The sequence below is a fragment of the Kogia breviceps genome, chromosome 6 (assembly GCF_026419965.1).
Source record: "Kogia breviceps isolate mKogBre1 chromosome 6, mKogBre1 haplotype 1, whole genome shotgun sequence".
In the NCBI taxonomy this organism is placed as follows: domain Eukaryota; kingdom Metazoa; phylum Chordata; class Mammalia; order Artiodactyla; family Physeteridae; genus Kogia; species Kogia breviceps.
Window position 1 is genome coordinate 97,553,397 of NC_081315.1, and position 22,366 is coordinate 97,575,762.

The window sequence follows — 22,366 nt, forward strand, 5'->3', positions numbered from 1 at the left end:
TCCCAACCACTGCGCCACCAGGGAAGCCCCAGACATTTTTAAGGAGACACAGTTTTTAGCATTTCTGTAATCCCAAGTAGTATGGCTCATAAACGGAGCCCAAACTCGTCTTGTTGGAGCACATTCCCCAAAGGAACCATCCTTCTGGGACTTCCGGTGTCCATGACTCACCAGGAGCGTCCAGAAACCATCAAATCTTTCCAGAGTGTTTTACAGCAGAGAGATTGTTACTGTATTCGAATCATTGAACCATAAGATTATAAGTATCTTGATGATGGGACCTGTGTCATACACATTTTTGTGTCCTCCAAGAAACCACATGGAGTGCTAAACTTAAACATAGAACTCAGTAAATACTGATTATTTGGTCAATGTGTGAATAAATGGCCTGAGAGTGGTAGAAAGGATGGGGTGTCCTAGAAAGGGTTGTTAAAAATACACCCTTCTAAAAATGTTGTTAGCAAGATTACTTCTGAAGCTTCTGACTTCCTTGGAATAATTTTTAAAGACAGGTCCATATGCTGACATGTGAACATAAGTATGTATGTAACAAACTGAACAGTAGTAACATTATTTTCAGGCCAAATTTTACTTGGGTGATTGTATTTTGTCAATCTAATTTTTCCTCCTGTTTAGACGGATGTGGGAGTTTTTTTAACCTTTTCTCTGGTATTAAGGGAATATTGGTCTCTGGGCTGTTTGGACCTAGTGCCATTTAGCACTGCCTTACTCTGGGTAGAATGTGTTTAATACTTTGAGATCGTGGTGGAAATTACATGGGAAATATCAGTCCCCGAGGAAAAGATGGGTGGTCAAATTGCCTTCTGACATGGAAGATGAAAGTTGTAATTCTTGTCCTCCTGTTACTGAGTTCTCTCACTATAACAGACCAATAATTTATTCTCCTATTGCATTTCTATATCCCCATCTGCAAAGTGGGGGTAACACAAACTTACCCTCTGCCTTTCAGGTTTTTTGCGAAAATCAGTGAACTAATATTGGTAAAATTGGAGCCCCATGGATGAAGGGTACTTTGTAAGTATAACCACATTATTGTCATGTTATGTTCTGTTACTCCAAAGTGCAAATATCAGATGTCTGTTTTTTGCCATATTAGGGAAGCAGTAACACCAAGTTTCACACCCAAACATTGAGAATCTGACTTCTTTCGAAGACTTTAACTTTTCTGAACTCTCTAATGGTTTGTCAATATGTTGGATGTAGAAGAGCCTGACCCACCCCTCAAAATATTTGGTTAATGTTTACTAGACAATTTGGAAGAGTACATGTCTGCATATTGTGTAAAAATGTTGATATCAACCCTGGATATGAATGCAAGGTATCTGTATTTATCTTCCCTCACACCTCTCTCCCTTTCTTTTTGATTTGCATTTAACTCTGTGTTTTGATCAGTCCATTTGTGTCTCAAAGAAATGATTGGTTTCAGGGAGACACTGCATGTTTCACTGAGGTCAGCGATGTTTTGTTAATGATGAAACTGAACAAGACATTCCTTAGATAAGTTACTAAGTATTGTGTTTTCAGACTTGGGTTTGGGGGAGGAGGCTACAGTGGTGAGCTAAGTGTGGATCACCCCTTTGTGACCTTGTGACAGCCCAGGTGACTTGGGAGTGGACTCCTGTCCATGGAATGGCCGAGGCCTGCAAGCCACAAAACCCAGGGGCAGGCAGAAACTGTATAATCCTACAGCAGCTGCTTCAACTGATTTTCCCTGCTGAATGGGACATATTTTTATCTTGTTAGGTCAACCAGTGCTCTGGTATTGTGTGAACAACTGTAGATTGGCCAACGACATGCCCAGCATAACTCCTGGTATATATGTTTTTAAAGGGTGGCTATCACCCTTTAAAAACTCCAAACAGAGAGAAATTTTAAGAGTTGTGACTGCTTAGCGAAGCCCATTTTGGTGAGTCCCCCTGGGATTTCCAAGGCTGTAAGATCTTATATCTGGAAGGGTCCATGCATGTCTCATCTCTAGTCCTATTTCTTGGCCAATTCTAAGTATTCCATCCGATGGGTGCCCGAGCACCCCCAGAGGCTGACCTACTACCCCGAGAGGCAACTCTTTTCTGTTAGAGCATTCTTTCTTGAGTTGAACCCAAATCCACCTTGTGTGTATCTTCCACGCTCGGGTCCTAATTTTACTATCCATCCCTCCAAAGAACCAGTCTTCCTCCTCCAAAGTGACACCCTTTTTCAAGTATTTGGTGGTACTTATCGGGTCCCCCTGCATCAGTTCCCTCCACAAGCAGAGCTTGTCTGCTTTGACTTCCCGACTCTTTACCCCTCTGGAAGGTTCTCATTGTCTACATCTTTCTTAAGAAGCAGCACTGAGAATCTCCCTTCTGCAGGCCCCATTCTGCACCTCAGAGTCAAGAGATCTAATCAGAGGTCTGGAAGAGAATGACCTCGAAGGAATCGTCTGGAATCCCATGTGCTCATGGATTGGTTTGAGTAAGGACACAGCAAAACCCACGTCGCTCTGTGAGGTGCAGATGACTGACAGGGAGGACGTTTTTCTAGTTAATAATACAATCTGCTTGCCTCCTGGATATGCAGCAGTCGCCTACTAATTCTTTAGAAGTGAATTAAGGTTGTTTACTGATGTTTTAAAGTAACTGTCAGAGTGAAAAAAAAGAAAAGGTTCATCCTGGATGAGACCACTCACCTACTTGCAAGTTGCTGCTTATTTTAAGCCGAGCGCATAAATAATATATTGAGATAAGAAGGGTGATTTCAAGCATTAGAACACGAAGCCTCCTGTTTACTAACTGTCATTGGGCTGAAGAGAATTTAAACAGCTCTGAACCTTTTTGTCTGTGAATGAAAGGCATGAAATTAACTTTCATTTCGTAGTTAGCAGAAAGCATGATTAAGGCAGTCTTGTTGATGTATCTTATGCCGATCGGGGGCTCTTTTGCTATGCAAGACAAGCCTGGCAACAGAAACAGGGGTTTGAAACAAGACGCTCTCCCCTGCGCTGCCACCGCCCCAAAGAAACATAAGCAGGGATCTGTCTGGGACACTGAGTCAGTGTGTTCTGAATGTAAAGAGAAATAGTGGAAGAATCCTAGGCTAGGTTCAGGGGTTCTAGTCCTGACCACCAGGAGCTCTGTCTGAAACTCACTTTCTTCCCCTGTAGAATGGGCATCATAGCATCTGCTTCCACTGTTCCCCAGGAAGACGGTGAGACCCCAGTGATGCCATCTTTGGGAAATGGCTTTGAAAGGTATCAGGTGTCATATCTGGGCAGGACAAGGCTATGTTTTAGGTGACTTACAGAGAGTGACTCATTTCATCTGCCTGACAAAGCTGTGGGAAAGGTACTGTGATTATCCCAATTTTACTACTGCAAAGAATGAAGCTCAGGAAAGCAAAAAGGGACTTGCTCCATCGTTTCACAGCTAAATGATTGCAAATTGGTATTCAAACACCAGGCAACTGGGGCCCCGGGTTGTGTTCTTAGATATCACTTATTTGGGAGAAGGGGCCAGGTTTTCCTACCTGGAAAGATTACACCTCCCAGTTCATGCCCAAGTAAATGAAACATCATTCCTAATAGCCTGGACCAGATTTAGCTTGAGAAAATGCAGGTATGCTTCTCCATGAGTGAATATCAGCAAGGAGGATTCCCGTTGGATAGGGATGTAGCCAACAGTATGGATTAATTATATTTTATGTGTAAAGAGCCTGGTGATACTTAGATGAAAAGACTAAAGTGAAAAGACCTATTACTTGGAATGCTTTCAGAAACAAGAAATTTGATTTACCTTTTGTCCCTGTAAACTTGAAAGTGTGATAGCCTATTTTGGAGTATAGGGAGACTGTTAGAGAATGAATAGAAAATGTATGGAATGTTTAATTTTGCATGATTATATTTAATATTTGCTGAGGTGATGGTGGCAAATAGAAGTGCATGATAATATCACAGCATACCTATATTAGATGTTTTGATGAAATACTCTGGGTTTTACAGTCTGATACAGGAACCCTTTGGAATAGGTCCTTATTAAGCAGATGAATAGGAATGTATTTGTGAATGTATTCGCATCATTGTCATTGAAAATAGGTAATTTGTATAACTGCTTTTTAATTTATATTTTACATTATATTTACTTGAATTTCAAAGGAGGAAAGAGCCTGAAGTGATTGGTGAAAACAAAAATGATGTGAATTTGCAGATCTTTTCCCTTGAAATATGCTCAGTCAGTAGCGGGGTCATATTTTAAGGAGTGGAAAAAATGGGGGTCTGATTTACTTTCGATTTCTGAATGAAGCAGTTCAAAAATAAGATCATTTCCATAATCCCAGAAAAATGGACAGACTCATGAGAAGTAGTTAGCTGAGGGAAAGACTAAATCCTGCAGTTCCAAATTGCAAAAATCTCAGCGATTGCTGTTGTGCCTTAGCTCTTGTTAATACAATAAGGCAATTGCATAATTAAATACACTGTGGTATTTCAATAATTGGAGACTCTGTTTTTTTCATCCCAGTATGCCACTGGCTGGGGTTGGGAAGCATCTCAGTGTTTTAGGGAGGCCGGATCATTCTTTCACATCACGTCCTCTGCAATGTACTGCGGCTCCTCTGGCGGTTCTGAGACACTTCCCTTTTGGGTTATTTTTAGCTGGTTATATTTAGACAAGGTGAAATTAAGCAGGAAGTCCCCCAAAGTCTGACTTGGCCATGAAAGTTGAGGATCATTTCACTAAAAGGGTCCCTGGTGCCCTCTAGATCTTCCTAGGAAATAGTTGGTGAAAAGTAAGCTGAAGATGAGTGCTGTTTGGGGTAGGGGAGCACGTCTTTGGGTCAGAATTGTGAGATGACTTAAAAGAGTCACTGAGTGGGCAGGCTCCAGAGCTGGGGTCCTGGGTTCAAACCCTGGTACAGCCTCTTACCTGCTGTGCAGCCCTCGGAAGGATACAAAGTCTCTCCTGTGTGCTTATTGGTAAAAGCAGACTCTTAGCCTTGTTGCAAGGCTTAATTGAGTTCATATATGGAAAGAGCTTAGGAAATACCAGGCAGGTTGTAAGCACCCAGTACATGTTAGCTAGTATTACAATATTAGGCAATCTGGGAAGAAGTTTCATAGTCATCTAAATGTGTCAAATCTTTGAGGAAGAACAAATAAGTAGATTTATGGTTTCATCCGTTCAAGAAATATTTACTGAATAGTTTACCTCTCACCATCCCGGGTGTCAAAAAAACAAAGATGAATAATATTCATTGCCTAGCTTGAAATAGTTCCATGGAATTGGGAAAATAGACATGCCAATAGATGATGATGATGATGATGAAAATAATAGCATTAAAACAGTGTCTGGCAGATAGTAAGACATTTTGGTAGGGACTGATCTGTCATCACAGTGTCTCTGGCACTGGATGAATAAACGAGTGGCAGGAATTTGGTTTAAGATTCTTTTGTTCGAGTGTCAAAATGGTTTACTAGCACAGAATAGGTTCCTAGCTGAGTGGTCACTTAGCATATAGCTGGGATGTGATACATGCTTGGTGAATAAATGAAGGAATCAGTGCATGGAGAACATTGACTGTAAGCTTCTTCTCTTTAGGATTACTACAGTCAGTTTGAGAAAGCAGGTGTATTTGCTAAGGTTGAGTACTAGGGCGATACAAGTGAGGACCTGTGGTACGTATTTGAAGGAGGTGCTCACTCTTGGAGCTGTACCAGTGCCAAGGAGGCATTCACCCTCCGAGTCCTGCAGGTGCTACCTTAGATGCCTCAGTTTCCTCACCCTAGTCCAGGCCCCGATGACTGTGCTTCATTTGTACGTGTGTTTGAACATTTCCCCCCAATTTTGTTGTGAAAAATTTCAAAGCTACAGAAGAGTTGAAAGAAGAGTAAAAGGAACACTCTGTATACCTTTTACCTGTATTCATTAAGTGTCAAACTTTGGCCACAGTGATAATATCTCTCTCTCTAGACATGTCTTTGAACCTCATGCTAATTCACCGGAGAAATCATGTACCCTCCATGTGCCCCTGCTTATAATGCACATAATGTTAAATTTACTTCCTAAATTCTGCATCGAACATTATAAATTTTGGAAGAAAAATCCAAAAAGAGCATAAGAGAACTTCGCCTAAATATTTTTTCAAGTTTAGAAACTGCTGCTTGAAACTTATTTTTAGACTATTTATACTAACTTATTTAGAACACGGCCAATATAAGATGCCTAAAATTTTTAAAGGTTAGAAAGTTTTTCTGGATGCTCTTACGTTCTCTTTCACAGAGGAGAGATTTTCTTGAAAAGGCAAATTTCCTTGACCATTATTTTTCTGAGAGCCTTTCAAAAGTAGACGATACTCCAAATACTAATACAATGCGATCGTCGTTTCCCACGTTAAGAATATTCACTGTAAGGGGTGACTTTGTAAATATAATATAGAGGCTATTTATAAATATGGTGATATGATCTCAAATAAAAAAGAATACACACTTGACTTTAGATTATACTGACAAACTTTCATGAAAAAAACCCTTTTCTGATAATCTGGAATATTTATAAAAAATAAGGTATCCATCACTATAAGTGTGTGGCAGGATTCCCCAGAAGATTGCATTATTTCAGTGGTTTTGGAAGTGCTTTCTATGAAGCATAGGGAATCTGGGAGGGGACTCAGGACCACCAGGGATGGTGGCAAAGGGGGAGGGCAGAGGAAAGGGCGTGGGACCAGCATTGGAATCCAAGCCACTCACCCCTGTTGCATCAGAATAGCTCTGATATTATGTGCTTTACACTGGCATCTGCCTAAGAATCAGTTTTCAGGAAAGTGTGCTAAAAGTAAAAAGAAAGAGCTTGGAAACCATAGCACTGGCAGCTAGAAGATAAAATAGGAAAAATTTATGCTGCAATGTTGGTTGGCAGTGAGAAACGATAGCTGTCAACTTGCAGGGCGGAAGAGGTCGGAAAAGCCATGAAAAACAGACACAAGATCTAAGATACAGTTGGTGTCTAGGAGTATAAACAGGGTCAAATGCCCATACATAGCCTAAGGCAGTGATTCTGAAACTTGAGTGACTCTTGGTCCTTAACCCAGAGATTTTGATTCAATAGATCCAGGGAGGGGCTCATGAGTGATTTTTTTTTTAACAGTCACCCTGTACCACAGAGATAAAAATTGCCCTAAAGTCACGTCTATAGCATAGGATATCACAGGGCTTGTCATTGATGAAGATGACTGGAGTTGTCAAGAAAATGTTATATTCAGCCCAGTATAATGTAGCCCTTTTTCAAATTCAGGGACGTTTTAGGATGATTTCTTTCCAAAATGCTTAAAATAGAAAAGATTATCTTGAATAACAGAGGGGGAAAGACAAACAAGTAAATAATTGTACTGTAAAGTGGACTTTACAAAGTCCAATGGGAGAGGAAAGAAAGTTCATGTCTGTCTGAACGCTGTGCTGGGTTCTTGGAAAAGAGAACTTCATGGTGGGGTCTCATGGCTTAATGGGATAAGCATAGGCTGTTGAGTCAGATGGACCTGGGTTTTGTTTTTTTTTTTTTTTTTCGGTATGCTGGCCTCTCACTATTGTGGCTACTCCCGTTGCGGAGCACAGGCTCCGGATGCGCAGGCTCAGCGGCCATGGCTCACGGGCCCAGCCGCTCCGCGGCATGTGGGATCCTCCGGGACGGGGGCACGAACCCGTGTCCCCTGCATCGGCAGGCAGACTCTCAACCACTGCGCCACCAGGGAAACCCAAGGAAAGAGTTGTGTTTTTTTGGTTTTTTTTGCCGCTCTGCGGCATGTGGGATCTTCCTGGACTGGGGCACGAACCCGTGTCCCCTGCATCGGCAGGCGGACTCTCAACCACTGCGCCACCAGGGAAGCCCTGGACCTGGGTTTGAATCCTGAGTCTTCTATTCACCAGGTGTAGGACCTTAGGAAAATTTACCTAAGCTCTTTAAGCTTGGACCCTTCTCATAGGGTAAAAAATGAAAATTAAATTAGATGATATATTCAAAGGACTGAGTACAGGGCTTGCAAAGTAATAGATGCTCAGTAAGTGTTTTAATTATTATTGTGTCTATTCAAAATGGACCTTTAAATGGGTAGGCTTTTAAGAAGGCAGGCATGAGGGTGCGTTGTCTACTGCTTTTGTTTTTGGCTTTTGGATGGGATGGGGAGAGGGAGCAATAGAATATCCTCAAGAAGAGGAACAACATAGGCAAATCCTGAGGTAAGAGATGGCGTATACTTGCATGCCTTCAGGGTTCCCAATAGTGTTCTTCATGTAGAAGGTTCTAGACGATACCAGTATTTTACAAATATTAACTAATTAAATCCTCAGAGTGACTCTGTGAAGTAGGTATTATTATTTAACAGACCATAAAGCTGAGGCACAGCGAGGTTAAGTCACTTGCCCAGGATCACACAGCTAGTAGTGACAGAGCTAGGATTTGAATGCAGTCAGCATCTGTACTTCTAACCACTATGCTGTGCTATTTTAACAATAATGATTTATCTCAACGTGTATGAGGAAAATATAACTAACACAATAAAAACCATGGTTTTCTAGATATCACTGCCTAGAACAATAGTAAAATTTTTATAAGTAACTTGATTTAAATGAGTCATATGAAACAAATAATAGTAGGGGTGACATCTAATATGACGAAAATCTTGTGTCTGGTTCCCAGATGATTTTGGCCTGGGAAATTCTGGGGCAAGGAGAGATTGGGGCTACGACAGGAGACTGTTGCCTCTAAATCATTCTTGTGTAAAACAACAACAGTTAAGTTCTGGGGAAGAAGCAAGTCTCTTTATCCTCGGAAAGGAAGCGTGGAGAAGGAAGTCCTTGTAGCTTGCTGAGTTCACTCCCATTTTCGGCGGCTGCTTTGGGAAGGGGAAAAAATCCCCCGCCGCCGAATGTCTGTGGAGTGGCCGGACTGAGATCTGGGCTGTTTGGGAGATTTTTAGTTTTTCCTCCTCTTCTTCCACTGCCCCCCTTCTTCCTCTTCCTTCTTCTTTTCTTCTCTTTTCTACCTCTTCCACTTCTTCTTTTTATTGTGCATGAGACACGTTTCAAAGAGGCTGTGCCCTAAGAATGCAAATGCGTAATGCAGTTCAATAGAAAAAAAGAGTTGAATCCTCTATATGGCTCTTTTAAAAATCATCTGTATTGGAGTGTAATTGCTTTACAATGCTGCGTGAGTTTCTGCTGTTTAACAAAGTGAATCAGCTGTAGGTATACATATATCCCCATGTCCCCTCCCTCTTGCGTCTCCCTCCCACCCTCCCTATCCCACCCCTCTAGGTGGTCACAAAGCACTGAGCTGATCTCCCTGTGCTATCTCTATATGGCATTTTAATTTACCTTCAGCTTTCCAGGATGGCACTTGTGTCTGCCCCTGAATCTTTCTTTCCGTTGGATATTTAGATAATCCTAAACCAATCCATGCCTAGGTGTTTATATTTGCATCAGAGTTCTCTTCCTAACAACCTGTGTGAGGCTAATATTAAAATGAGTTTGCATATCCTGGGCAAATGAGCACAGGAGTTAAGTCTGTAAGTTGCAAGAAACCAGAGTGTAACCAGTTATTTTTAGGCAATGCATTTTTGGATAATTCACAGCCCCCCAAACCTGGGTGTGGGTAGGATGGCTGCCCCTCAGGCTCCAGATCTGGGTCTCATATTTAGAGATGACTGGTCTCCTAATCCAGTCCTGTGTACTTTCTCTGTCTTACCCTGAGGACAAACATCATAATCTGGTCTTCTTCCCTCTCTATTCCCACCATTTAGTGCTTGGCGTATGGTGTTCATTCAGTACATTAAGCTTATGCCCATTGGTTAAGGAGTGATATCAGTAATCCAGTATTTCTTGTTTCAGATTGTGTTTCAGCACATATTTACTGAGCACTTACTATGTGTAGGCATTGTGCCAGGGGCTTTCATACCCTTTGATTCTCTCACAGCCCCCTTCGCCTGTTGACAATGGGAGATCGAGGCTCAGGGAGGCCAAATGATTTGAACGAGACCACACATTCTTAGCTCTGCACGATTCAAGGCTGGATATTCCGATCTTCAAGCTTAGTTTTCTATTTTCTTTATGCTACTCTCCTGGGCCTTGCAAGCATTGAGGGGGCTTCCTCACTCCCTATTAAACTGGACTCTCTTCACAGCTGACTCCCCAGGATTTCAATAATCAACTCCCAAGTAGAAGGAAGGTTTCTCTCTCTCTGACTGTAAATAAAGAATCTGTCTTCATGGCATGAGACTCTGAGTGTCATCAAATGCCACAGCCCACAGTGAGCCCAGGAACGGAAGCTTCCCTCAGAGTTTCCAGTGGGGCCTCTGCCCGTGAAAGCACCATGGGATTAGTCCTGTATGCGTGCCCCAGACGCTGTTCCACGGATGAAAATAGTTGTCACAGTGACTAGAAAATTGAATTGGTTAAACCTTCTGGTTTTAGATTGTTTTTGGAGAGCGAGTAACTCTATGATTTTTTACTTGTCACAGGCTAAAAGGAAAAAAAAAAGTAAGAGTGAAACTTCATAGCTATTTTTCTTCCCTGTATGTTCATAGTGGTTATTTATATCTGGGAAGTTTCCATTGGGATTTAGTTCAGGATATAGACTTGGCAGGGTGGCTTCTGCACTCCGTGGTGACATTTGACAGACTGCAGGCAAAGCAGGATGGATTTCTAATATCTAGATGGATGGATTTGGTAACGAAGTGTTGGGATTGTACTGTATTATGAAATGGATTTATTGATCTGAATATAAAAGTGGCCCGTTGCCTGTCCATATCAGATCTGCATCAACACATTTGATAAATAAGGGCTCCCGCCCCTGTGCTTTGTTTGCTTATCAACTGCACTTGGCAATAACAATAAAAGACTCAGGTGGTGTGTTGTGAATGGCTTGTTGCACTCGTCATGTGAGCTGCTAACCTTAGGGCCCAGTTTTGCGATCCTGCATATGTTATAACCACCAGGAATGCACTGCTGTGCCTGACTTCTTCCCCCAAATTAGACATTCCCCTGCAAGGTTGTGTTTCAATGTCAGCCTCACGCATTAACCTTGAAACGCTGTGCCTGTGCTGTAGGTAGCATCTTCATTTTCCAGATGAAGAAATTAAGACACTGAGTGGTTAAATGAGCTGCCCAAGGCCACACGGTAAATCTCGAATACAGCTGGATCCAGGCAGAGGTGTCATGGTTCCTGGGAGAGGGTAGGACACTTTCCTTTTCTGTTCTTCCAGAGTGAAAGGATCTGAATTTGCAAGGAGCTTGCCCGTGATATACTTTCTGCCCAGGTGTAGTGAGGCTGCCATCTTATCTCTGAGTCTTTTGGGGAAGAAATCCAGGTCCCTGTGTTCGAAGCAGAAGGTTCAAAATATGCTTTATTTGGTCTTTCTAACCACAGACCAAGGTTGGATGACAATCCTCATGCGATAGTTCTTATCGTGACACATGTATCTTTCAGGGGCAGCTATATGCCCAACTAGTTTTTAGGTGATTTTGGGGGACAGAGAAACAGAAAACACAGTTCTTCCCCCCAAGTGTGTACATTTGAGTTGATGAGAATGGTTGAATGCCAGTTTGTATCCTCAGATACCTTCATTTGTGGGCTGCTGGGTGAAACAGGCCCTGTGACTCCACTCACAGGACCACAGCACAATATTAATAAGTGATATTAATAATGATTGCACTGTTTCTACGTGAACACTTTGCATACACTTACTCAGCCAGTCTCAGCAACTACCTGGAATAAAGTTAACAAAGATGTTTGAAGTCAGCAACCCCTGGGTGGGCTGTGTGGGTGCAGGTCTAATTCCGAAGGTAGAGCTGATCTCTTTGGTGTAAATTAGGTTATTGTCTTACTTTTGAGCCTCTTCTGGAACTTTGAATTAAAGTCACTTTACTTTGTCATCACAAGGATGATGAGCTGGGATAGAAAACCAAAGAGACGATTGATTATCTGGCAAAATATAGAACTAGAAGCCTAGGGGGGTAAGTGGAGTTTTAGCTAGGAAAACTTTTTTTGAAACCTTTGCAGCTGAAAATTCATTCTAAAGGATATCATGGAAAAATGCTTATATCTCTGTTTTCATGCCTCTTTCTTTTTGTGGAACCTCAGGGTTATCTTTCTGAAGACCAGATTTTTTTTTTTTTTTGGTAGGTTGAGAGGATGTAGGGCATTAGCCATCTGATGATTTTTACTATGAAATTTTTGACATTAGTTTACTTCAAATGCAGTGAGTTAATGAGCACATTTTCCACAATCTCATTTGCATCCTTTGTTCCAGGGAAAACTGTTTAGTAATATGCTTTTGCTTTCTCTCCTCTACCCCTCAGTCCATGTTCCTCAAGACTCAAAGAAGAAAGCCAATTTCACCTGCACATATTGTTGAAAAATCCAGATTCCCCTAGAGGGTCAGATCTAATCGGTTTGGCATGGCATCTAGGAATCACCGTTTCTAAAGTGCACACTATAAAGCTGATAACAATCTTTACTTCTAAAGGGCAGGTGTTCTGAGGCCCACATTTTGAGAAACAGTGTTAGAGGCAGAGGAGTTGGTACCTAGACAGATTCCAAGTGGAATGGGAGAGGTGATGTGTGCTGGATGGAAGTGTCCCTTCTCCCAGAAGATGGTTTCTTGGTAGTTGGGTGGTGGCTTTTAGTCAATGACCGATTATACAACCTTGTAGGAAATTCAGAGCATGTATCTTACCCCAGATTCAAGTGTACAAACATATATTGAAGATAATTTCTTGGGGCCAGGATCTGAATGAGAAACAGTGTTAGTACTGATCACTGGGAAATATATTTATTACAGGAGCTGTTTTTTTATAGTAGGGAGAATTTATTTCATGCAGAGAATATATTATTTGATTGATAGGATCAGATTGTAGGAAGTCTGTGAGAAAAGAAACAGTAACACCAGCAAATTATCACATTAAAGTTATTCATGCAGCCATTTGTATACCATGTGAATAAGCACTCTTGGAAAATTTTGTGATTCTGTCAAATAGAGAAATTATTCACAGAGAACATTTTCATTATTTTCAAAGCAACAACACTAGTATGGCTGAGCGTCAGTGTGAGTGTGTTTGTGTGTTTGTGTGTGTGTGTGTTTGTGTGTGTGTGTGTGTGTGTTGCACATGGCTTGTGGGTAGATATCGACAAACAAGCCATGAACTAACAATAAAACAACAAATTAGCAACAATTTAATTAAGCACAATTTATGTCAAAGTATCTGAATAGGGATATGATTACATAATTACATGTAAAAATTTGAGGGAAAGAATAGACATTTTCCTTTTCTTATATTCAACTCCCCATTCCGCCATGGTCCAGCAGCTGTTTTTTTTGAGCTGCCAAGCTGTGTCATGAGTTGGGCCAAACTTTTTCCGAGGGAATGGTCTGTGCGAGCTGGCAGGCTGTTAAGCCGTCTGTGGTCCTCGTCCCAGCAAGTGAGTAAATCAGAGTTATAAGTTGCAAATGTGCCTCACGTTAACTTCTGCAGAGTAAGGAAGGAGCTGGGCATCACTGAAAATCTAGCTCGGTGACAGAGTCTCTCGTGGCAGCTAAATCAAGGAGGTGATGGAAAGTTAAGGCCTGGTGGGCCATGGAGCTTCCACAGGGCATGAACTCGGTGTACTGTGCTTGAAATGTCACATTCCAAGAGGTCCTGGAATTAGCAGGCTCAGTGTCATATCGCGCTGTGGGCTCGGCTCACATGATGCAAGCTTTTGCTTATCTGACTGGGGCCTAAAATAAGATGCTCCAATGCTTTATTTATGAGCTCTGGGCCACCCAGGCCTGAGATGTAAGTAACCTTGGGGTACACAGCATTTGATCACTTCAATTCCCATTAACTACCTGTTTCTAAATGAGGAAAAGCATTTACCCAGCACATTGCGTTATTCATGAAGACACAAAAGCAGCCTGTTGTGCTGTTGCTGCGGCAGATTTCCATGTAATGTGATCCAGCTGTTGAATGCTGCAGTGTAGGTGTCTAATGTTACTTGTCTCCTTCTCTTTTTCTTGTTCATTTTCTTTTTCTCTTTCTTTTTGTTACTTCTCCCTCTTTTTTTTTTTTTTGTTTAACATTCTTAAAAAGAACCTTGGCCAATTCCAGACGTTGTTAAACATGTATATCAAGAAGTTACGAACTGTTCCCCTGTTTAACACAGAAAGTCATGAGTTGGTGGCAGAGAACCATTTTACATAATAATGGGAGCATCTAGCACAGAGTTTCTCAGCTTCGGTGCTATTAATATTTCAGACCTGATCATTTTTTTTGTGGTGGGCGGCTGTCCTGTGGATTGTAAGATGTTGGGAGCATTTCTAGCCTCTGTTCACTAGATGCCAGCAACACCTACCCATTGTGACAGCCCAAAATGTCTCAAGACATTCCTGAATGTCCCCTCAGGAGCAAAACTACCCCTGGTTGATCTACTATGACAACTAACTGGGTCTTTGTTAATGAAAAATTTCGCTGACTCTCTCTGAGATGTACGGATATAGGTATCAGACCTGGATTTGGAGGCAGAAAACCTGGGTTTGAATCCTGGCTCCAACCCTAACTGTCACTAATTAATGTGACTCTGGGCAAGATATTTAGCTTATTGAAGGCTAAAATTCTCCACCTGTTAAATAACAATAATACCACTTAGCTTATAAGGTAATGGAAAATCAGTGAACTAATATGTATAAAGAATATGGCATATATACATGCTCAAAAACTGATGATCTGATTATATGACCTGACATAGGAAATATTATGACTGTCAATTTAGACTTGCAGAGAAATAAAAGGCAGTCCTGTGGGCCCCTTTCATCATGTGTTGCTCAATTCTGGTTTCATCCTTTTTTTTTCCCTCTCCCCTTCCATCCCCCAGCCATTCTTTTTTTTTTTTTTTCCCCCTGCAGCCATTCTTATATTCCAGAAACTGACTAATTATGGCCAAAGATGTGAAACAGGGAGAATGGAAAGAGACATGGTAAGGGGGATGGAGGAGAACAGTTTCCCGGTGGGATCTTCCTATTAGGGAGCCCCATGAAAAGGCGTGGGCAATTCATTTAGCTTCTTGAATGTGAAAATATAGAAAGATTGTAAAAACAAAGAAACCCTCAACACACCATTAATCTGAACCCCACTCCATACTCAACAAATGCCAAATCCACCTTGTGGTTTTTGCTTCAGGAGGAAGTGAAATCTCTTTCCTTATTCCGGAATGAAGGTGACAAATGTTAAATCTGTTTTCTTAGGAAACAGCTGAGAAAACAGTCAAAATGATTCCATGTGACTAGCACAATTTTCTGCCTGGGTCTTCAAAGTCTGAGTCTCTTGAGCTATATCTAAATCTAGAAATAAGGGCCGGGTTAAGAATGGAGTAGACATCAGACAGGGAGTTGAGACTGTAATCTTTGACATCTCCCTTCCAGCCATCACACGCATATTTTAACAGAGCCTCTCAAATCTGTTACCTGCCAGCAATTAAGAAAACTTTGGCAAAAACCTGCTCTTCCCATTTGTTCTGAAACTCTCTTTTCTGGGAGGGAGGGAGTTGCAATTTCACTCATGTTTTGCGGATCCCTCTTCCTTACACCTACCCTCTTCCTAGTTCTTTCTAGTTGTACCATAGAACATGAGGGTTGCACTGGATTTGAGAGATCATCAAGTCCATTGGTTGAATTGCTTCTAGACCATTTCTGACATGGTCCATCTGTCCTATCCTTGAATGATTCTAGAGATGGGGAGTTCACGGTTAAGTGAAGGAGGATGCTTAACTGCTGGCCCACTCTCTCTGATTGTTAGAGGCATAGAATCTGCCTCTCTGTATCTTCACCCGGTTATTCCTTCAACAAGTGCATTCTGAGGATCCAACTGTGCTGGGACCCAAATATGAATAAAAGATAGCTTCTGCCCTCAAGGAGCGAATTATGGTCATAGTGATACGTTTCATGGATGTAAATCATTCATTTATTCATTCAACAAACATGAGCAGTTATGATGAACCAGGAGCTTGCGAGGAGCTGGGGATACAGTGGAGCAAGAATACCATCTCTACTCTCAATGGAGCTTGCAGCCTAATGGAAGAGAAAGACATTAATCGAAATTTCACCTTAACAAATATATAAGACGATTGCACTAACTTAAGTGTACTGATGGAAAGGGACATGGTTTTGTGTGTATATAACCACAAAAGCTGACTCAAATTGGGTGGAAAAGGGGGATCGGAAAGTGTTTCTACATGAAACAGACTGTTTTCTCTGAGCTGTGAAGGATGAGTGGGAATTAAATGTTCTGAGGTTGGAAGGGGAGGAGTAGGGTTAGCATCCCAATCAGGGGGATGGCAAGTGTTGAAACAAGAGGAAACTTGGGGACCCAGGGAGTGATGAAGGCCAGCAGGACTGGAACCAGACAGCAGATGTGGATGCGATCAACAGGGCTTCAGGGGCTATCGATTTTGGTCTTTGTCTTAAGATCAAGGCTGTTGAAGGGACGTGAAGAGCTATTTAGGGGGTAAATGGACAGACTTGGCCATGGTTAGATAGGGACCAGATCAGATCAGTGGATGGAGAGAACACACTGAGATAAATGCTTCTTAAGTGCTGAGGATGGAGCGAGCGACCCTGCTGGTGAGGCCATAGCCAGCTTTATGGAGAAGGCAACTTCTGAATCCCTATGAAATAAGAGTGGCCGTCTTCCACGTTGGTCTTCCGGGTAGGACAACTGCAACTACACAGACAGGCAGGCATGAAGGTTTGCAGGAATCTTCCAAAACACAGCAAGTTATCCTTCGTGGGCAGGAGCACAGGACTGGTGTCAGCGGGGAGCATCGCTGGCCAGGAGCCCTGTAGACTCTGCAGAGGTGTTGGGCTTCATCCTGAAATGAGGCCTTGGGGAAGACAGAGAATCTCAGCTGCAGTTTTAGAATAGTCACCTGGCTGCTGTGTGGAGGTGAAGATCGGAAGCCAGAACATCTGACTGAAGGGCTGTGCGCTGGTCAGGATGAGGAATAAAGAGATCTTTCATGAGGGCAGCAGTGGTGAGCTGGAGCGTTTAAGGAGAGGGCATCAACAGGATTTTGTGTTGGGACTTTGGCATTTTAGACACCCTGACCATTGATTGCTTCCTTAATAGCTGGGGAAATACTGGCTAATGGTATCGTGAATCTATACACAATGCTGCTTGGAAGAAAACCTTACAGCAGAACAAAAGGACAGGAATAAAATATTCCAACACGTACACAGGCAACCATGAGTTCCCATTTTATCTGCTCTTTTGGATTGTTCATGCACCTGTTCATTTTCTTTGTCAAAGGCGGTGTTTATAAAATGCTGTTCTTTTTTTCCCTCTAAACATCTGGATACTTGGAGCTGCACAGATGAAACATCTGGAGTTAGGCCTGAAGTTTTACCTCTTCTTCCAGCTGTTTGGTGTCCTCTTGACAAAGCTTGGGAGTCTTTGTGAAGAGCCATCTATAAAACTAGGTGCTACCCAAGGCCTGAGCTTGTAGATGAATTTTAAGGGGTATAAGAGTGAATAAACCCTGCTTCAAGGTGCTATAAAATAACCAAACAAGTTACAGGTCCAAGGGAATTGAGAATATTTCTGGTTGATGAAAAGGGATATAAAGTAGTGTATCTAGGCTTTTTAGGAATATATTTTCAGGTGAATGTTTGCTTGAAACAACTTGGCGTGGAGAGATCAAGGGTGATTAAAATGTTATGTGTCTGGAGGGGTTCCCCAGCTGAATTAAAGTCTATCATTTAACTTGGCTGGCAAACAAAGAGGCAAGAACTTGAAGGTTGAGTTCATTCTTTCCTAAATAGCATTTTTGGGGGGGCTACAGAAGTATTGTCTAGACTTTTTGATTAACCCCTTGTAATCTTTTATAAAAGAATGATCCACAGAGGGTTTGGGCAATTACTTGTATATAGGAATTATACACAAACTTTAGAATAGTGCAACCCCATTACAATATCTGGGGCAGGAGAAACATGCCAGAGAGAATACACCAACAGTGTTAATAAATTGTGAATAAACTATCTTGACCATTCTGGAACTAGGGGTCGATGAGTTCATTTTCTACATCCTCCTCCTGCCACCCCTCAGCATCCTAGTTTCTCGTGTATCCTCATGGTTTTTTCTTTGGTTGGGAGGGGGATGTGACTATGACAGGTCATGCCGTGGATGTTCCATGAGCTGGATGAGGCTGTTTCTGGGGACTGGGGAGGGATCCCCTTTCTCTGTCACCCTACCTGGTGTGTGTCTCTCCGGAGAGGTGTCTTTGAGAGCTGCCCTCCGGCCAAGGGTGTATCTGAATAGTTACATTCCTCTGCTAGGAACTGCCTCCTTTTGAACTACTGTCAAGGCAAAATTGCTTTATTTTCTCATTTTGATGATATTAGCAAATACATGTAATGGGAAATAAAATTAATCAGTTTGTGCTTGTGAAATTGCCTCCTGTTCACCTCAGCCTTGTAGCGATTTTTTCCCCCTCCTACAGGGGTTATTTTAATTAACAGCGTGAATTTTTGGTAGTTTAATTTATTTTATGATTGTGTAAAAATACTCCTTTGTAAGGGTTTATATATAACTAGCCAGCTAATTAGCAGTAATATTTTAACAACAGCTGTAGAAGCAGGGAGTCCCATGAAACATAGCTTCTCCCTTCAGACCGCAGGATATTTATTGGTGTCTTTCCTTATCAGCTCAGGCTGAAGGCAACAAAGGAGGGGGGTGTGAGCATCAGATAATTAAAAGAGAAGTAAGCTTTCAAGTCCTCCTGTCACCTGACACACAGAACTTCCTAAGGACTTCTGTGTCTCTAAGCCTCTGATGTAAGACTCCTTCTCCTTGGCTTCTAGTTCTTCTAAAGTCTATTATATCTTCCTGTGGACCTCAGCATAAGACATACCTTTCTGGAAAATTACCGGGAGGCTTTTAACGGTGTTAACGTGAACTAATAATAGTCACCAGCATTTGGACTCCACTTTCCATTGATGCAAAGCATTTTAACGTAGAGTGACGTTCACCTTCCATTCGTTGAACTTACTAGGATTCAAGTATAAAACTGGGGAGAGGGGGGTGCAGGGGATGAGGGAGAGAGTCTGGGGAGATGATGCAGAGAAACGAAGACATTGAGAGTCAGAGAGAGAAAAAGCAAGACAGATAGACAACCTTTCCCTAAACATCTTACCCAGACCCGTAATCTGCTCCTTTCCACTCCTCCATCGTCAACCAGCACCTCTCGCTGCTTTGGGTTTGGGTTAGAGGACGGGGCACAGGAGCTGCGAGAAGGCTGCACGTGGAGAGGATGGGGGAAATGGAGGTGTAGTAAGGGGCCAGCAGACTCAAGCATCTCCCTGGTGCCCCATTTCAGGGTGTGCAGCCAATGGCCACCCTGAGGGAGAGTCCAGAGTTCAAAGAGAAGTGGTTTGCTTTTTGCACCACATTTTTTACTCCCAGAGGCAAGGCAACTATTTACTATGGAGCCTGAATTCTGCCTATAGGATGCTTTCCCCCTTATGTGTGTAGATTTTCGAACTCCTTCAGAAGAGGGTCATCCTCGTAACTGTGCAAGGGTGGGTAGCCTTAGCCTTCTTTTCTATCCCTAACCTTGCTTCAGATGTAGGGACACTAAGGGCAAGAAAGTCAGGTGACTTGCCCAAGATCACACAGAAAGTTCGTGGTGAAGAGGCAAGTAGGATCACACCCAGCCCTTAAATGTCTGAGGTCTGCTTTCATAGAGAAGGCTTGGGAAGCCTCACCTTATTTTCTATGAGAGAGCTCACCAGTCTTTGTGTGCCCTACAACACCTCACCTCGATGATACCACAAGCCCAGTTTTCTCATCATGGTTCATTTGCATGTTTGCTCCCCTTCCCAGACTGTGAGCTCCGTGAAAGCAGAATGTCTTTGGGACAGTTAGGTGCCTGGTCCATGGTAGATGCTCAATAAAAAAATGATTGTGTGGGTAAAACAATTGTGTAAGTGGAATCTGACTTTCCAGTGCAAACTACTTTAGAGTCAGGAGTCTCAATTTCTGATGAAGTGCTTGATATTCAACTCCTTTTACTAGTAGTGGTATACTACAAATACTACATATGCTGTGTTGGTACAGTGCCTGAAACATAGTCAGGGCTCAAATGTTAACTATTAGTTTTTCCTCAGCTTTAGTAAATTAGGGGAAAAGTATCTATAGAAAGTACAATAAAATTTTCCAAAGAGTATCTAAATCTAAAAGTAGGTGGAATCAGTAGTCAGACACACACACACACACACACACACACACACACACACACACACACACACACACACACACACACACACACACACACACACACACTTGGTCTGACTGGATTCACTTAGATCTTCTGAAGAGGGAAAATGCCCAGTGGTGGACAGGTAGAAGGTTCCTATGAAATGGAGAGCTTCTTGTGCTATATAATCACTCCAGTGACTAATATAATGACTTATGTTTGTAAAGCTCTTGGATTTCACATAATGCAGAGAAACAGAGACGTGGAGAGTCAGAGAGAAAAAAACAAGACAGACAGAGACCACCTCTCTCTCTAGCTAACACAGACCAACCATTTGCTCCCTTCCACTCCTCCACTGCTGTCAAGCACCTATTTGGCGGGTTTGGGTTTGGGATGGGGCACAGGAGTGGTGGTGCTGCGTACCCAGCACTTTAACTGCACCTGACGTATAGTTGGCGCTCAGTATATATTTGATGAGTGGCTGAATGACCTTATTTGGCTTTCACCATAACCCTTCGAGGAGGTTATTGTTATTATCTCTATTTGGTCAATGAAGTACTTAACTCTCAGGAGGGTGACGATCCTGATGAAAGTTCCCTAGCTAATCAATGACAGAGCCAAGAGTCAAACCCACACCTTTTCATTCCAAAGTCTGTGCTTTATTTTATTTATTGTAAAATAGCACCACTAATGATGTTTTTGTTTATGTGGATATATAATAACTAAGGATAAGGGCAGTTCATGGTAATATTGAGAAGATAGTCCTGTGTAGTGTTTAGAGGTAAGTCTCTATAATTAGACAAATTTGGGTTGGAATCTTGAGTCTGCCACTTATTCTCTGTGTGTCTTTGAGCAAATACCTAACCTTTCTGTGCACCAGTTCCCTCATCTCCAAAATGGAAGCAGTATTAACATCTGCTTCATGAGGTTGTCTTGAAGATTATGGGAGATGGGGCCCTGGCTATTGGGCACAGAGTCAGGACTCACTGGTAGCGACCTAAGAAGTAGGAGACAGGTCCTGACTTCTGTCCCTAACTAACTGCAGTGCGATCTTCCTGGGTCACACTATCCTCAACTGGAAAATGAGAGTTCGGATGACACGATTTATAAGGCCCCTTCCAACTCCAAAATCAGTGATCTGAGCAGAATTTTGTGGTGTCTCACATCTGATGTGATTCCCTTCAGTATTTCTAAAACGTTTTCATTCTCTGATGAAGAGAGAAAATAATAATGTGAAGTGGAAAGAGAGAGGAGAAAAGAGGAATTGTAAGAGCATCGGTGAGGGATGGATGAAGAGTGGGTATCGTATGACAAGTAGCTAAATTGACCATTACGGGTATTGAACTCCATTTGGTGTGTAATAGTAGGTGAGCACTTGGCCATATGAAACTCGCATCTATATATCAGCTTTCCCCAAACACCATCTCAATTAATGAGCGCTGAATGAGGAATGGAGATTTGGCTGGGCAGAGATAACGGTAGAAAATATGAGAAATATAAGTATAATACTGTAATTAAAGGAAAACCGTTGTGACTTATGGCCTCCATCTCAATTCCTTTTTCTTTCTTTTCCTGTTAAGCAGCACAAAGCAAGAACTATAATGGAAATAGATAGAGGAAGCAACGTTTCTTTAAAAGTCTAAAAAAAAATCTAAACTCGGGATTTCTTTTGATGGGGAAACAATAAACTGGTAGATAATTCTGAGGTTCTCACTGCAAGAAAACAATAATTGTATTTTGTATTTTATTATAATAATAGGTTCCCGGCTAAATGCACAAATCTAATAAAACCATAATACCAAGCTACAATGGGCTTCATGAATTAGAAATGGAGCGAATTTAAATGTTTTTGGCACCTGCCACCCAGTTCCCCAATAATAAGATCTATAATTTCCTGATAAGGGCGTGCAGCACTCTTGTGAATTTAGGTCTATAGAAGGGCCCAAGTCTGTCTCAGTGTTCCTGTTAATTTCTAACTGGCTTTGCTAGGCCTACTCCTTCATGGCCAACCCTTTTGCCATTTAAAATCATTGAGAGTACCAAGATAGATTTTGTGACTTTTAAAGGGATTTTTGAACATATAATTAGCAGTATAAGACCAG

General features: G+C 42.0%; 1 protein-coding gene across 7 annotated transcripts in view; it reads left to right on the forward strand.

The window, feature by feature from the left end:
* PPARGC1A (PPARG coactivator 1 alpha) overlaps positions 1 to 22,366 on the forward strand; it is a 672,898-nt gene that overhangs the window by 200,747 nt on the left and 449,785 nt on the right. For 6 of the 7 annotated variants that reach the window (XR_010841088.1, XR_010841090.1, XR_010841091.1 and 3 more), the window contains exon 2: positions 971 to 1,035. The exons of the other annotated variant lie outside the window; for it this stretch is intronic. Coding sequence is in view for 2 of the 6 variants with exons in the window: in XM_067036343.1 (XP_066892444.1) it covers positions 1,018 to 1,035 (18 nt within the window). In the remaining 4 variants the exon portion in view is untranslated. The remainder of the gene's footprint in view (positions 1 to 970; positions 1,036 to 22,366) is intronic. 7 annotated transcript variants of the gene reach the window in all.